Raw genomic sequence first — 18,016 nt, 5'->3', positions numbered from 1 at the left:
TTTCTTCTGCATTTTGCATTCCAGCTTTGAATCACTTTTTTCAAATTAATTGTCTGTGTTGATGGCAATCATTAATAAATTGTGTCATGTGAAGTACAAGAAAATAGACATTTTACTATTCTTGACCCATGTTACATAAAACCCAGTTGATGATTCCCATGGAAATTATCCTCCAATTTCAGACAAAGTGACACAGGAAGAAGCAAGTTACATAGAGCTCAGAAAGATGTGACTGCCCATTTCTGCTGACTTCCTTTCTTCTTGTGTACTGGAGTGATTTGTTCAGAAATGTAAAAAGGCAGATGTGCCTTACTGTCCCAAGTCTTCAAACATGTTTTCAGAAAAATGGAAATACTGGTTTTTTACAGTATCTGTAACTACAATACTGAAGTGCAGAGATCCAGTTCCAAAATGAACAGCCTGACTAAGGAAGTAATGCTAAAAGTCGAACAGAAGTAAGAATGTTACTTCTGTCTCAAAAAAGATCAGAGCTGAGGCAGGTGAAGAAGGGAGTGAGATACATACTCATACACCTCTCCATTCAGGTGCATAATACTCCACTGATGCCAAAAGAAAACTACCACTCCTATAGTATTAAATGTAAATATTTAAACCACTGTAAAACATGGATCCACTGGATTTACTGTGTAAATAGTAAATTCTTGGATTTAAATATCTGTATTATAGAGAGTGTCACATATATTTATCTCCCAATTATATTCATGGAATCTACATAACTGAGGCTTGAAGCTATGGAAATAGGTAATTACAAAATAATGATCTGTACATTATTTCTTCCACAATCTTTTGATTTACTTTTCTGTTCAGAAAAGTATTCCTGCCACTCCACTAACCAGTCAAGTCACAAATCTCTTCCACCAAATTAACAGCCTTTCCCTTAGAAGAATTGCCATATGTGGCCACAAATATGTGTAAGAAAAATCTAGAATGCTTACTGCACATACAGTGTAAAATAACTACTACTACAAAATTCAACAAGTGTGTCAAACTAACAGCCTGAGGCATAGACTGATTTCAGATTTTCTCTGAGGAGCCCTTGAGCAAGCTCAGCCACACTGAAGTTCAAGTGTCCTTTGTACAAGGAGACAGAAATCACAAGTGGTGTATGTTGGTGTACAAGACCTTAACTTACACTAGTCTTTTGTCTGGCTTTAGCAGCTTGTTGGAAAATTCACTGATGATTACCAGAAAGCTCAAGTTAGGAGGCAAGCATTTTCCATCGACTCCAGTCGCTCCTTGAAAAGCAAATTCAATCCCTTCCCTATTGAAAGAAAAACAGAAAAGAACAGAGTAATAAAACAGACAACTACCAAAAGCAATGACCACGGACAACATGATGTTACATGGCACATACTTGTGTATCATGGCTATAGATTCTCTAGATTTCACTTGGTCCCAACCAAATGTTAGTGAAAAGCGACGAGCAAGTTCTTTGATGTTTGCAAAGGAAGGAGAGGAGAAGTCCACACCACTATTGCTGTCTTGGCTTTCTGCATGTGTCTGAAACAGCTGCAAGAGAAGTCTCAGATAAGCAAACACAGGTAATCCTACAGTCAGACAGAGAGACAGGCACAGCAAGCAACAGTCACCTCACACAGACAGAAGCCTCACAGAAGAGCAGGTAAATCATGTGCTTCTGAAGCACTAAATGGAACAATGATGAGGAACTGACACAAAGGACACTGCTGCGCTCGTAAGACAGGCACAAATCAAAAAAGAAAAATAAAAAATTATGTGCATAAACAGAGAACTGATTCCTGACAATGATGGTCCCATTGATCTCATCTCCCCTTGGGTCTTCTGAACCAAGCCCCAGAGGCCTAATTTGCCTGAGATGCTTTTAGAGTAGCACAGTGCAGATACAAAGCAGCAAGTTTGGCAGCACCATAGACGAATTTTGGAGATAAGAGTAGGTCAAAAGCGCATCTTGAGCTCAATTAACTGTGCTTTGGGGTTTTTTTCTGATAGAATATGGAACTAGCTTATTCTCATCAACCTGTTAACTTTCAAGGTCAAGCAAAGGCCAAAAAGGGCCTGTTGTCTATGTGATACCTAAACACAAAGTCCTGACTAAGTCAGCAGAATATATGTAGCCAAATGCTGCTTAGACTCATCTAAGCTCAGATTTCAAGGGTTGGTTCACAGATCTAAGCCCCCGGCAGTGTGTGTGAAATGAGCAAAGCTCATGTGTCAGTATCTCCGGGAGGAGCCTGCTCTCTGGATTACAGGAGGACTCCAGGCTAGAAGCAGCTCTGGCCATGGGCAGAGCTGGCAAAAGCAGCTGCTAAAATAGCTAACTGGCTATCAGTCAGCAGCTGCAAGCCCCAGCAACTGAGACCCTTCAGAAGAGCTGTAACCCATTTTCCTCCAGAAAAAAAAAAAAAAAAAAAATGCAAATACAGGGGGGTTGGAGCTGACCAGACATAGGCACATCAAGGGTTCCTCAAATTCAGAAGGAATTAAGGTAGTCCATAAAACACAGCATAATATCCTTAACATCTGTTAAACTTAGGAGACACCGTGCCCCAAGAAACACTTCATAATCTCACATCAGTTCTAACATACTATGCACTTGAAGATTAAAAACATGACCGAAAGATCATGGACAAAAGCACCTTTTAAAATAGATGTAATGATTTGAAAGGAGTTTTAATTATGACATGGAAAAACAATATACATACAGAAAATGCAAGAAAGGAAGTAATTTCTGTCACTAGGTTTCCTAATGATTTTGAATAATTATAGCATGGGAGGTAAAAATCTTCACTGTGAATACAGCTATATAAGAGCCCCCAGCCTCTTGCTTTAATGTTAACCTTACCTGCTGCAGACAGAGAATCAGCGTCTTGGCACTCTGAATTTTGTTATTGTATCTCATCTTGCTTAACGTTTCTTTAATTATGTCTCCAAAATCACTGTAGGTCTATTAACAGCAATGAAACATTTAAGAGTTATCATTCCCCTTCTTTAGTACTGGGAGTACACAAACCACATGACTGTTCAAGTGACAAGAAGTTCCTACAACACTCCCGATAGCAGAACATGCAAGTTAAAAGATGAAAACTGGATCTTTTCTAATATTCTGTATGTAAAGCAATGGTATGCTCCTTTAAGAGTAATGTGAGGATCAAAGTTACACTGAAATTGTTAAGTATTAACAACTAATGGATTGTCAATTCTTAATTCATAATTAATTGTAATTCATTAAAGAGAGCAAAGCCTCATCAGGAGAAAAGCAGATTTTTCTGTACTTTACCAGTGCTTGCCAATGAAGCAAAGAACAAGATTCATATTCAAGTATTTCCAAAGTTCTGTCAGTTGACTCAAGGAAACTGCCCACTCTGATGTTCTTGGCCCTCCTGAAACCCCCTTCAGAGTGGTTTATGCTCCACTAAACCCTGGTCATCTAAACCCTGGGACTCATGTGAAATGCAGGCACCTGCATATGCACTGTGTGAGCTGTATGAATTAAGCTGACCACTTCAGTGTGAGAACCTTAATAGATGAATCACCCTCCAGCCATAAATTGCTGCTCTGCAGTGACCTTTCTGGAGAAGCTGAGGAGCAAATGTCCAGACAGACATGTCCTCTCCTCAATTTCCAGTTGCTTTGTCTGCAGTGAGGTACCTTTCTGGAACCAAGAGAGGAGATCCACCCTATTCCTTCTTGATTTTACAGCCCTTTTGTGATTATTCCAGGACTCTAAGCCATAACACTATTAACACCCTACCTTTCACAAGCACTGGAGACACTTTCAAAAACTAAAATGCACTGATAGGAAAAACAACCTTATCTAAAACATTACCTTCACATAATACTTATAGATCTCAGCGGCTGCAGTCATCTCTACCACATTATACACTATTAACTTGCAATATGCTGCCAGAAGACTCCGCTTTTTGTGCAAATCATCAAGTTTGCAAGTTTCATCCTTTCCCTCTTCTGTCAGATCTAGGGAAACAAAAGCATTGAAGCTTTGTTCTATTACTTTAGTCAAGGTATCTCAGTTTAAATGACCAACTTTCACCTAAATAGCACAGACTCAGCTGTTCAGTAACAGATGCCAGCACTCATTCCTGTGTATATCAGAAAACACAGGTTTATTCCCATTTCAAAGCTGCAGCTGATAACAGTGAAAACAGTCTTCTTCTACAGTCTCCTTCTCTGATCTTCATAGGACTTTGGCATTTCTACTAGTCAGAATCCCCAAGTACAACACTGCTCACAGCTACAGAACTGAACCAGCAAGTAGAATAAAAGACACCAACACACCAAATGGAAAGGACCAGAAAAACTGCAACCACGTTTTTTTCCTGGAATAAAACAGATGGTAGAAAAGTAGTACATAACTCATTTGAAACCCTACAGAAGTCACACACAGTCAGCAACAGTTCCAATGAAATTCCCCAAATGCTTAACAAGACTGAAAGGAAGAAAAGTCACTTAATAGCATTAAGAACACATTAAGTGTCTGGAACTTGAGTTAGTTACTAGCTGGATAACTCATGGGAAGCAGATACACTCAAGACTATTCCAACAGTGCTACAAAGGTGCTTGGGGAGAGTTTCTTGCAGCACAAGAGCCAAGACACTCTCTTTTCTGCTGCACATGCAAGTTATCAACTACCAAAAGACTTCAGTCTCTGACCCATAATTTTGATGTAGACTGGGTCTGGAAACAAACATAAGGCAAATGACTGATCAGAAGTACGTGAAAGTTAAAGTTTAAAATGGAATGAAACAGCTGCCAGTTGTGCACACAGAAAAGCACATCTTGCATCACAAAATCACTTGTTCAGGAACGAATCTGCAATAGGATGACAGGGATCCTTTGTGGGGAGAACTGAGAAATTGAAGGCATCACAGAATAAAGGTTTGAAAACAGATCTCAGGCCATCTAACCCAAAGCAGGATAAATTTTATCAGTTTCAGATACATAACATAAACAACCTGAAACATAACCTGCTTCAGTAACTCCCTACAACCTACTTGTGCAATCTTTTCAACTGTATCTTTACTAATTCAGATGCTCTCACTATCTCTCTGTTATAATTTTGGCCATGCAATGTTGCCCATCAGTGGTTCTTGCATATGCACCATGATCAAGGAAGTCTGGTGCCCAAAACTGCATCTGAATAGCTGAAGGACAAGACTTAGACAGAGAGATCTAGAACAATGCATGTTTTTTCAAAGCATGGCACTTGAACTTGTCCTCAGAACCACAATGAACAATCTATTTTCAAAACACTCCCAAAAGAAACCAGCCTTTGTAATTACAACCTCAATAGAGCATCCAAATGTGTTTGAAAAAAGGCAGTATTTTATAATAGAAATATTATTTCCCACTGGATTGAGAGCAGCCCTGAGGAAAAGGACTTGGAGGTGTTGGCTGATGAGAAGCTCAGCAAGACACAACAATGTGTGCTCACAGTCTAAAAAGCCAACTGTGTCCTGGGCTGCATCCAAAGCAGTGTGGCCAGCAGGGCAAGGTTGGTGATTCTGCTCCTCTGCTCTGCTCTGGTGAGACCCCAGCTGGAGTGCTGTGCCCAGCTCCAGTGCCCCAAACATAAAGAAGGATGTGGACCTTCTGGAGTATGGAGTGGAGAGGAAGGTCATGAAGATGCTCTGAGGGCTGGAGCACCTTGCCTATGAAAACAAGTTGAGAGAGTTGGAGTTCTTCCACCTGGAGAAGGGAAGGTTCTGGGAAGACCTTGCAACACCTTCAAGTACCTAAACAGGGCCAACAAGAGAGGTGGAAAGGAACTTCTTACAACAGCATGTAGTGATACAATGGGGAATGGTTTTAAACTGACAGAGGGCAGATTTATTTCTTAGACATAAGGAAGATTCTTGACTGTGGTGGTGGTGAGACACTTTGCAATGTGGATGCCTCATTCCATGTTCAAGACCAGGCTGGATGGGCAACCTGATCTAGTGGCACGTCCATGGCAGAATTGTTTGGAACTGCATGATCATTAAGGTCCCTTCCAACCCAAACCAGTCTATATTTCTGTGAAATCTCCCCCACAGCCCCAAAATCAAAATCCACTTGCTTTTTACTCTGATGGCTTAGCAGGGTCCATGCACTGACACACTGCAACACTGCAAAGCCTTCCTTCCTCCAACACCATCATCTGAACCATGGAATTCAGTCCACCAAACACTTTTACTCACCCAGCCCTGCTTTACTTCAGCTCTTTTCATCATACAGGTAAATTTGCATCTGTATCCTGTGGTTAATCCAGTTAAGTACAGATCAAAGAATTACATGGTTTTTTGTTTGTAAAGGGGCCCAACCAGAAAAAAAACCAAAGCAACTCACAAAACAACAATAACAAAAGAAAGGCCAGCCCTTTTCCCCAATACATTCACTGCAGGTGAAAAATGGTAACAAGAATGATAGATTGTTTCTCCAGTGATGAAGATGTCTAACCTTTTTTTTCCTCTTCTTCATCCACAAAAACATGTTCCTGTATAAACGAAAACAGCTTTTCCTGAAGTGGTGTATTAGGAAGATATCCTAGGAGTCCCACTGCTTCTTCATTATTATTTGAATCCAGGTGACTCAAAATCAGCAACCAGTCACAGAGTATCATGAAGGCCTGTACCAATCAAATAAAGCCAAAGAAACATTTGGAGACCATGTTACTTTTTGTGCCAATTCCACTTTGCCTTTCCATCACACAAAATCAAGTTTCCATCCTACTTCTTCCTTGCAAACTGAAGATTTCTCTTTACCTCACCGTACGGTAAAATTTTACCACTGTGGTAAAATGCCCCAGCTAAATCCTTAAAAAACTTGTACGTTAAGATGCAGTGTATACAAGTATCACACATGAATACCACCTAAAGATTTTCAAGGTTCCATGGGCAAGAAGAAGAGCTGTATTATGTTGAAATACCCCTCTTTTAACACATGAACCACTGGACAATTTCTCCATTTCTTTAAGTAATATTCATAGCAAAACATTAATGAAGCAATGATACCAACCAGTACACTGATAGGTCTAATCAGAAAACACAATGATTTTCATTCAGACTGAGGCCTTGATTTTGCAGATGGACTCGTGCAGACACAAATCTATGCTTGACTAAAGCACTGACTTGTAGCATTTTAATTAGCATAACTTTGGTTTTTATTTAAAATAAATAGTTGAATACTGGGGGTTTTATGTGTTATTTCTCTGCTAAGAGACAAAAACATGGCAAAAATTTAATAGAATGAAACACATGAAAGTATGAAAAAAAAGGCAGGCATTTAAAAGGACATCTGAGCACAAATGCTCATTAAGTGATAGAAAAACACAAACCTTTTCTCTTACATCTTTTTCCTTATGGTGGAGGAAGTACGTGCAAATCTGACTGAAACGTCTCAGTTCCCTTCTTAGTGGAATAAGAGTCTCCTAAAAACCCATTTAGGAAAAACAAAAGAACCAGTATGTTAGAGACTATGATTCAACAGAGAATTACAGGACAAACAACAGTTGAATCTTTCTTCCACTCATATTATTCATTTAAGATAGCACAGCTGATGACATGATGAAAGAAGCTGGCATTTCACAGAACAGCTTACTAGCTATGAACAACTGCATCTGCCACAGTTGCTGAGACCAGTGGAATTAAGCAAGTCACAAACTCTTTGTTTCTCCATCTGTAGGGAGGGCAGCATGTATTCTCTTATTCACTTCATCTTATCTGTATAAAGCAGTGATAACAATGGAAGCAGAGTCATAAAAACCTCTGGTCCATCCCAACTAATATTCAATGTGCACTGCCTTCTGGAGTTGGTTTTCCCCTTCCTCCCCTAATGACTACAAAGGGAATAGAGTTTAACTTTGGCACTCAGAAACTTAAGACACCACTCTTTAAGATGAATCCAGCATGGGAGACTATTTGGTTTGCTCACAACCATCCAAAACACTTTCTGATCCTCCACCAGGTCCCAGCTGCACTGCACTGAGCTGTGAGCCATCAGTGTTAAAGGAATGCCATTACAAGAGAGCCAGATTTCATGCTATGCAGCTCTACATTTATAAAGGGATCCATCCCAGGACATGCTGAGAAGAACCAGGTGAGGGACAATACACTGCCTTAACACTGCTAGGGGAGGAGCAAGGGTGAAATAACAGACCTGCTGCCCATGAAATATTGTTTTTCTGCTCTTGGAACTTCTCTATTTGCCAACATCCAGATTTGGCCTTGCAGAGTGGGCTGTCACATCTGCTTCCAATCAAAATCTGCTCCCATATGAAAGGCCAAATTAAAAAATGTGCTGCCCCATAACCAAGTCGAGCTATCCGTGTCTGGAGTGAAAGGCAGAACACATTAGAGCAGTGAGAGATGTGGACATCCACACAGGAATGGAATGGGACGGGAATAGACAGTGAATCACTGGCCAAGTGGGTAATCTAGCAGCTAGCATTTCTCACACAAATGTCCGTGTCAGCGCCCTGTCCTGTATGCACGGGAGCACCAGGGAAGGGGACAGAATGACAAAGCAGCGCTCAGTGAAGTCAGAAATCATCATGAAGAGGAGCCCCACAGGGTACACATTCACATATGAAACAAAACATAAAAGAGTTTTCTTTTCTGGTGTCTTAAGCTAGACTTTCTTCTCAAATACCTGCTAGAGCTTGGTACTTTATAAATTACGAAAGTAAATGGTCAACCGATGAGAAAATTACCACTTTCATTGACCTTTCTGACAGAAAATGTATGTAGGTAAATCAAGAAAATAGAAAAAGAAACAAAGCTACAGAATGTCCTGGAGTTTTCATTGAATATTCTTTGTTGCTTAAAACAAAAAAACAACAAACTCTTTGGCAGTGAGACAAGTTCCTTATCTCCATCAAGCCTTAGGAATTTGATGCACATGTTTTGCAGTAAAAATAGCAGTGAACCATTGTTCCTGCAGAATGAAAAAGCACACACAGTTTAAAAGAAAAAAAAAGGAGGAGAAGATAGAGAGAAAATGTCTCAATTCAATTTGGTTTCTTTATGAAAATAGACAAACTATATTCTTATAAACTTGCTTTTTCAACAAATCTCAGAACTGAAGAATTAGTTTCAATTTCTATAAGCACAACTCCGGGTTTCAAAATTACATCAGCAACCAACCTTGGGAGAATTTTCCGAAACTGCAGCTAGTTGCCACAAGAGAGAAAAATATGTGCACTGGAGAGCTGGTAGGATAATCTGCAAAGAAAAACACATGTCCTTTATTTACATGAGAGGCTCAGCAGCCAAAAGTGTAGGACTAAACAAGGCGTTCAAGCCTGACATTCTGCATGCTGCTTGCATGAATACTTCCCAGTTGTATTTAAAGCCTTAAAATAAATTTAACAGGTTTACATACAAGCAAAATACTGCCCCCTGAGAAACTTCATTACTAAGGTGCTGCTTCTGCAGAACTGACATCTTGATGAGTTCAAGGGAAAGCAATCCACATATCAAAAAGCGTGTTCCCAGAGGCTCACTTTAGCTTGGGAGCTCTTTGGGATTTCTTTGAAGCCTTTGATGAAAGGCAGGCTTCTCCAGAGGCCAGTTCAGAGCAGGAGCCAAACCTTGGTGCTTCGATGTTCCATCTAAAGGAGTCCACCTCTACCCACTGGCTGCAGGCTCTCTCTACTCAACTAAACTTCAACCCTTGCCAAAAAACCCCCCAAGTTCTCTCCTGCAAATGGGGCTGGTTAGCATTCATAACTGCTGAAGTATTTCACCTTGCAATCCTAGAATACACAACTCCATCTTTGCACAATGTTTGAGGTGAGGCAACCAGGTAACCAAAAGGCTGCAGTTGAGACAACTGGTAATTATAAAACACTGCAAGAGTCAACATGTAAGCACCAGATCCAAAGTATTCCAATTTCTGGTTACATGCAATCTAAAAAGGGTTCCTCAGGGTCCCAACAATTTCATATGTACTGAAACTGAGACTGTGCAATCATTGGAAGTAATGAACATGACAAAGGATCAATCCAGATGTCAGATGATTATCACAGTTCTGAAAAATCTCAAAAAATTAATTAATATAAAGGAATGAATTTAGAGATTCCAATCACATTATCACATCACATTATCACATCAAAGACAGCCTCAGTTTTCCAGATTGAGAAATGGACACAGTATCTTCCTGTCTCATAGAACATTGAAATACAAGATTTTTTAATACTTTGTATTTAATTGCGCTTTCATAAAAAAGAAAAAAAAAAGTTTTTCAATGTTAAATATTAACTACTCACCAGAACAGGCAAACTGCCATGTTCCATTTCAAACACCAGGAACCTTAATGTCTTGTCATACAGATTCCACTTGGTGAGATCATGGGCACTGCAGGTGAAAATAAATAACAATGATACACTAAGCAAGAAATGAAGACTCACCTGATCAAACAAGTTAAATCTATCCTATTTTTGCTTTTCTGCTAATTGCACATGTATAGCAATACCATTAAACAACTAAATGTTAATTATAAGGAGGAAAAATTAAGTTTTCATCATGTAACACTGCAAGCTTTAGACTATAGCTTTACAATCTGCATTCCTACCACAAAACTGCAGTGTTATAAAGAGAGGGAAAAGAAGCTTGAGTTCTGTATCTCTTGCTATACTTTATGTATGCTCCTTTAAGTGCCCAAAAAGGTCTAAAGAACAATTTCCTCAGACAACTCTAAAAGACTGTTTTTAACAGTCTTGAGTATTCTCAACTCAACATTAGACTCCTCTTTGCAAAACCAGACAGCCCCAGCATGCTGGACAGGTAAAAAAACACATTGAGAAGAAGGCCCAATTCCCCTAACTATCTTGCACAACAATTTACCAATCTCTGGAGAACCAAGGTTTTGAGAAATCATATTTTAACAAAAGAAGATCAGATAAACTAAAAATAAAAAGCAGATTACACCTGCTGCAAAGAATGACTGCATTCACTATACCCTCTTCAGACTGACCACCAGTATTGTCAGTATTGTAAGGCTGTGGAAAAACATCCAGCTAGGACAGAGGCACCACAATTCTGCAGCATACACTTCTCAGCCACATTAGGGCTGATGCTCAGTAACGAGTCCAAAAATAATTTCATATCCAAGAGTACAGTTCTAGTAAGAAGAAGCCAAACCTTGCAGCAACTGTCATAGAGATCCTTTTCATTCTCTTGTGAAAAACCCCACTAAACCCAAGAAGAAATTCTCGCTTTGCATGTGTAAGGTTGACACTTTAAGTATATGGGAATATAAATTGTGGAAATAAACTTTTATCTCACTTATGGAAAGCTGCTACTCTTCCCAAAGTAGAGTGCATCCGGGAAATTTCTCCTGTGTCCGTACAAAATCCTCCTTCCTAAATCATGAAAGTTTGGGAAAGAGAAAGGAATTAACCAGTGTGGGCCAAGGCAACTACTGTGCTCTCTTTCCAACCAACCCACAAGCTTGGATCACCCTCCTCCAGCCCTCCTTTAACCTTTACCTTTAAGCACTCTACTCATGTCTTGCTCTACAGTCAAAAGAAAACAATATAACTGCACAGAAATTTTCTATAAGGGAAAATTCCTGTCATTAATAAACCAATGGCAGCCTCCCTAGATTGCAGTATTGCTAACACAGAGTAAAAAGTAGCAATTAGTCTAACATGGTCCCTCACACAGTCATTAAGGATCTCGGGAAAGCTAAGTGTTCACATGGTGCTGACCTTCCTTGCTTCCAGCTGCCAGACCACATTCAAAGATAGCTAAAAATATATTAAATACTTTCCCATAGATGCAATTGCTGTAGTTTCCACAAGCATACTATGTGATTCTGAGGGACAAAATATACAACCAGGAATTAGAAGGGAGGAGAAATATCTCTTTATTTAGATATAAATCACACTACGGAGGAGTCGAAGAATCCCTGGTCTTGCACTTATCTTGTTTCTCATAAGTACACATTCTCCCACATTGACATAGATCTCTATTTAAGACCAATAAAATTAATCCAATCTGAGGTTAGGGGATTTTTTGGCTTGACACATTTTGCAATATCCCTGTGTCCAATAAAAACCTGCCAGTGTTAACTCTCATACCATGGCATGACACCTGTTCATGACGGCACAGTTGATCAGATCAACTGCAGGCTTCTGTTGTTCAGCTCAGCCAGCAAGCTATTCATATCCCCACCAGCTGTTTCTGCTTTTTAGAACTAATGAAAAGCTTTGAGGGAGACTGCAGTCCTCTTTCAAGGGGAAAGTCATTATTTCAAAGACCCTCAAAGCTATACAATCTGCATTACAGACTGCTGTTTGCTGTTTTTTTTCCCTACATCCAAAGTGACAGCACAAAGGGCATCCTGTGTACAGCCAAATATGGAGAACTACAGAATTGCACCTTTTTGGGAAGAACCTCGTCACCTGTAGATTGACAGCACTCACTAGCTGGTTTTGTACATTGTATCTTTAGCACAGTACTGGAGTAACTACAAAGCAACCACAGACCTTGGGCCCAGAATATATGGTGTAGCTATTTTGTCCCTCACAAGTACACATTCTCCCACAGTGGCACAGATCAACAAAATAATTTCAGTATGAGGTTAGGGGACTTTTTGGCTTGACACATTTTACAACATCAGCATCCAATAAAAGCCTGCCAGAAGACATACAATGCCCTGTTGGTGGTGTGGGGTACCTTGTTTATTATTTTCCCAACTCTATTCCTGCCAAAATATACTGCCAAAATGTATCTGCTTCATTAAAATGTGAAAAACCATTCTTTTCAGAGGTGCAAACCCATCTTTTAGAGTTCTGCCTCCTTCAAGCAGAAATGGTAGGCAAAGAATAGTTCCATATCCCCCTTAATTTTCTTTGTTTTCCTTTTTTTTCCTAGGGGAACAGTCTGCTTCCCCTCAATGAGTCACACTCACCTTTTGCCAGAAGCAATCTAGTAGCTGGTTAAGTTGTTTCATCAACTCATCTATCATTTGAGTTCGAGCACAATCCACCTTACTATAGATGGCAATTTCTTCACGGCACAGGACATAGTAAGTCCTGGAGGAAGCCTCGAGGACAGACATGTCAGAGTGTTTGGCCACAATGTCTTTTATTTCTCTCAGCAAAGCATCCAAATGCTGCAGATGATAAAAGGGGTATTTATAGGTAAATTATACAAAAAATCCTCCTATGCTTTAAATCACTTCACTAGGCCCACATATCCCTATGGGTCATATAAACAAGATGAAACAAATGCCAGTCTAAGGAAAACAGAGGTAGGATTAGAGGACACAACTTTTTTTTCAGTGTTAATAGCTCTCTTCCATCATTATGACTCTGGATCTTCCTAAAGAATGAAGCAACTGCTCTAAGTTCTACTTTAGCAATACATGTCTAGCACTACATAGGGAATAAAAAATGCCTTCCCAAAGGACAGGTCTGTCTTCAAACAATGGAAGTTGTCTCCCTCAGCAATGGAGAATGTTTTGGATCGGGTCTTCACTCGTAGTGGGACGAGGTAACTTGTGCCACTCTACTGAATTGCTTTCTTCCACTTCAAGTTTTGGGCTGAAATTAACCTCAGAGTGTTTGCCTACCACTGCCTCCCTGTAAACACCCCTGCTTAAGAATACATTCAGCTATTTCGAGGATTTCATCTATCCATTTCTGACCATCCCTTTCCCATCAGCAGATATACTATCTCCATTCTTATCTTTCAGTTACTGTCCCTCCCCAGCAGCTGGGAGTCAGCCTTCATCGAGAATGAAACCCATTCTGTAGTAAACTCCTGGGAGACACCAACTTAAGACACATGGCATAACCCACCCCCTCTCCAGCCAGGAATGAAAAAACCCAGGGCTGGGTCTACCACACAAAACCACAAATCATTACCCACCTAGGCCAGACACAGCATAACAGAACTGACAACCACTAAGGCTTTTCTTTGCAGCTCCAAATCAAAGAGAAAAGCCTGAACAAGACCACTTTCCCTAAGGTATGAGACCATTTCATTGTATTTCAACAATTTTCTACTTGTTCCAAGTCCCATTAAACTCCCTACATTCTGACATAAACTTAGTACATTCCACATGAACTGATTACCCCAATTCCTATTCACCTTCTCTAGATGACCCGTACTGTAAACATCTAAATCGTAATACTGAGGAATCTGCAGAAGATTTGCCACTTTTTGTGCATCTGTTGAATACTGCAGAGAAAAAACAGGATATGAGTACATTGCAGGAATTTTAATGAAATATTTAACATGCATTCAGAGAGCAGCTGTTAAGTTACCTTTGCCAAGAGCTGAGGAAGCACCATAATAAAGTGTTCAGTAATTTTGGTACAATCTTCCAATTGGATTTTCTTCTCTTTTACTGACAAAATCTGCAGATAAAGCATTTGGTTTCAATTATAAAATCTCTGGGATGTGAGTGGAATCTTACAAGCTTAACTCATATTGCATTGTCTCAAGCATATCAAGCTAAGATAGAGGCACTTGTCCATGAAGAAAACCAGATGCTTTTTTTCTGTTAACCTTAAATTAGATGCAAATTGCTGAACAGCTATATGTCATGGATAAAATGCTCATCATTTGTGAATAACATGCTTCAAGTGGCTCTCCTCTAATGCTCATCTCCTTCAACATCCACTTCAAGTAAGATCTAGAGGTGAAAAGACATTGCAACATTTCAGAAAAATAAGCTATTTTATTTCCTAAGATACATCTGCAACTGGGAACAAGCTATCTGGCAAAGTACATAAGGCAAAGATAATGCGATGACAGGACAATAAATAAGACTAAGATGCACTGACTTTTTTGGCTGCACCTCTGCCCACTGGAGGATGACCTTCAGCTGCTTCTCTGACTGTTGCGAGGATGATTTCGATGAGAGCACTTTCCTGGGCATCGCTCAGTGCTGGAAGTAAATCAGTCTCAGCATCACACAAAAGAAAAGTGCAGATGCAGCAACAACTGATGTAAAGCCTACTCATTTACCTGAGGAACTGTGGAAGGACACTAAAGAACAGGAGATGCAGTGCTGCTAAATAAACAGCTAGAGAGTGTTTGACTTCATTTGAAGGAAGTTATTTTCTACATTTACTGAGTACCATTAATCCCTTAATTTGGATTTTGGGGCAGTTGGGCTTGCAAAAACACAGCTGTTTTAATGAGGTCTCCTACTGACTAGTCTCATTTAGGATAAATCTTCTTTGAGTACCAAAATGCTCTAACTCACTGGGTCTATGAACTGATTTTAATCACAACTAACTCCAGTTCTACTACAATAACTATTCATAGAATCATATAATGGTTTGGGTTGGAAGGGACTTTAAAGATTTAAGCTCACTTCAAAATAATTCTACAAGAAAAACCCCTCTAGGGTTAGATGTCAGTGAACTCAATACATTACTCATTTTCTTTTGAGGCAGGAATAAAAGCCTGACAATAATTGCATTTCAATCTATTAATACTTTTAGATTCTAAAGTTTTGGACAAACAAAGTGTACACTACATAAGCATTATGGCTTAATTATACCAGTATTTATTGCACAGGTTCTAAACTAACATTACATAAATACAGAATATTGAATAAAACAAATATGTTGATATAAATATTACACTAGCAGTTCACTGAGTTGCATCTGCTTTGTGACACTTGGGGACCACAGTTTGGGACCAAATGGTACTGCAATATGAAATGATCCTAAACTAGCTAAGGTAAGCTTCAAAAAATAGCATGGGGAGATTCATTCAGACAAAACTAAATTCTTTGTTTACCCACCTTCTCCAGCTTCTTCAGCATTTTTTAATAGAAGAGTGGTCATGCACTCCCAGTCCTTCAGGAATTTGCCTGCCCAGTCCCACAAGCTGTCTACTAGGTATGCAACATGTTTGTGTAGCTAGGGATTAAAAACACAAGCTTATAAAAGCCAATACATCACTCAAAGAAATACAGCTTCATATGCTCCTCTCCCTTTATCCAATGACAAAGCTCTGTCATTCACACATATATTCACATGCAGTATTCCAACATATTTAGTTCAAGGCCAATCAACATTTAAACACCACATCTTCAATCTGATACAAAGCAGGAAAGGGGTGAAAAAGCAGGAAAAGCAGGCAAAAAATATTTAATTTTCTCTTTTTTTATACAAATTTAATTTTAATTAAATATAAGTTAAAATACAAATACAAATTTAAATTAAATAATCTCTGAAACTAAATTCTGTGTTATTTTATATTGCTGATCATAACAGCCAAAAATCCAGGACTAGAAACAAGTCATCTATCCAATTCTTTGCAGAAAGATTCAAAACTGCTATGCCTGAGACACTTTGGCCAGATAGAGGCACCACTGCAAAAGCTAAACCATGAACTGTTTATCAGCACTTAAGGTGATAAAAGTCTCAATAAAACCACAGTTTTTGGTCAGCATGGAGCCATGGTACAGCAACCCACATCTGCCTCCAGGACGACATGGACACGTACCAAAAAACCCTCACTTGGTCTTTCAGATTGTTTCCAGAAACTGCCTCAGCACTGATTCTCTCCATTAGCACATTTAGTACTAAATTAGTTTTAGTACAACAGAACAAAAATGGCTTCATTAAAAACTTAACCTAGAGAGTAAAAACATTTCAAACACCATACCTTTCAGAGCTCACCAACAGAAATTGCTTTCAAAAGCAGAAGATAATTGATTTAATATGCAACACTGGATTTAAAAGGCTTACTGCAGGGGCTGTTCTCTCACCTCACTCTCCAGGAAAAAGTGTATTAATCTTTTCAGTTGGTCAGTGCTCGCCCCAAACTTTCCTCCTCCTTTGGGCTGAACTTCTTTATCTCCCTCACGACTCAGAAGCCTGCCAAAAGAAAAGCACATCAGTCCAGTTCTGCCACATTCTCCTTACTCTTACCAACGTAACACTAATTCTGTCAAGATCACAAGGACTGTATTTCTCTTTCTTAAGTGTCTACTTATTTACCCCAAATCTCATTAGACTTTTTTATAAGATGAAAGGAAAAAAGACTGTTTTCCATTATGAGAAATACGCTATCCCTGTGGATGCAGAGACTATTTCTGACAGTTTCACAGGTACCCTGCCACCTTTCTGGATGACGGATGCAGATTCCACAGAACTGATCATACAACAAGGTAGGCATTTGTTTGTGCTTGAAGAGTCTTGCTCTAGGCCAAATTTAAACCTTAACAACACAGCAGAGATATTACTACACAACCACTACTCACATCACAGTGCATCTTGGAACTGCAGCTTCTTAAGGAAAGCACGGTATCTTGTAATTATAAGAGGCAATTAATGTCACAAATACAGTGGGAAATCTGTTCTTCCTCTTCTGTCTCAAGTATGAAGCACAGTATGAGACTTCCATTTCCCCCTTCATCCAAAATTACTCCACCATGCACAAAAAGTGCTAATCCCAAGATAAATACAGGAAGGCCATCCCTGCAGATTAATGGAAGGCCCCAACAGCTTGGATTTAAGAGCTGGACCACAGTACTAAATGTCAGCAAAAGCTTGTGCATTCCGGAAGAGCTTCTGCTGGTATAATTTATGCCAGCTAAGTAACCTAAGTTAAAATATGCACACATGGAGGAGATTTTGTGCAAGCCAAATAGAAGGGGCAGCAGGGGTGGAAAGCATAAGCATTTATACTGAAACTCAGACGTATAACCAGGGAAAGAAGCGTGTCACTAATATTTCTTATCACACCAAAATGAACATTCTACACTGGAAAAAGTGCTGGAGAGATGCCCTGGGCAAACAAGAACAAGGATGAGATTTACAGGGTCAAGGTGTCCACAAGGCACTGGCAAGCTGGGTAGAAAAAGTGAAGTTATCAGGGCAATCACTTTGGTAGCAAAATGCAGCAGAGTTCTGAGAGGAGACACATCTAATTTATGAGAGCATATTAGGACCAACACAAAAGACAAAGTCTAGCAGATGTAGTAGCAGACTCATCAAAACAGAAATTTCTCTTAATTTGTCTTTCTGTTGGACTTAGCTCCACAAATT

The 18,016-nt window shown here is 39.5% G+C and overlaps 1 protein-coding gene across 3 annotated transcripts in view; it reads right to left on the bottom strand.

Moving 5' to 3' along the window:
• LOC102113412 (cohesin subunit SA-2-like) overlaps positions 1 to 18,016 on the bottom strand; it is a 59,110-nt gene that overhangs the window by 9,220 nt on the left and 31,874 nt on the right. For all 3 annotated transcript variants that reach the window (XM_088051643.1, XM_014252209.2, XM_088051644.1), the window contains 15 exons: positions 16,735 to 16,843; positions 15,763 to 15,880; positions 14,792 to 14,895; positions 14,270 to 14,362; positions 14,094 to 14,183; positions 12,910 to 13,113; positions 11,280 to 11,356; positions 10,262 to 10,349; positions 9,138 to 9,215; positions 7,331 to 7,423; positions 6,454 to 6,622; positions 3,827 to 3,972; positions 2,843 to 2,944; positions 1,376 to 1,530; positions 1,154 to 1,282 (listed from right to left, as the gene is read on the bottom strand). In XM_088051643.1, the coding sequence (XP_087907769.1) occupies positions 1,154 to 1,282; positions 1,376 to 1,530; positions 2,843 to 2,944; positions 3,827 to 3,972; positions 6,454 to 6,622; positions 7,331 to 7,423; positions 9,138 to 9,215; positions 10,262 to 10,349; positions 11,280 to 11,356; positions 12,910 to 13,113; positions 14,094 to 14,183; positions 14,270 to 14,362; positions 14,792 to 14,895; positions 15,763 to 15,880; positions 16,735 to 16,843 (1,755 nt within the window). The remainder of the gene's footprint in view (positions 1 to 1,153; positions 1,283 to 1,375; positions 1,531 to 2,842; positions 2,945 to 3,826; positions 3,973 to 6,453; positions 6,623 to 7,330; positions 7,424 to 9,137; positions 9,216 to 10,261; positions 10,350 to 11,279; positions 11,357 to 12,909; positions 13,114 to 14,093; positions 14,184 to 14,269; positions 14,363 to 14,791; positions 14,896 to 15,762; positions 15,881 to 16,734; positions 16,844 to 18,016) is intronic.

Source organism: Pseudopodoces humilis, chromosome 2 (assembly GCF_049639895.1).
Source record: "Pseudopodoces humilis isolate 2021_Gansu_Grassland_sample_001 chromosome 2, ASM4963989v1, whole genome shotgun sequence".
In the NCBI taxonomy this organism is placed as follows: domain Eukaryota; kingdom Metazoa; phylum Chordata; class Aves; order Passeriformes; family Paridae; genus Pseudopodoces; species Pseudopodoces humilis.
This window is presented reverse-complemented; position numbering and strand designations above follow the sequence as displayed.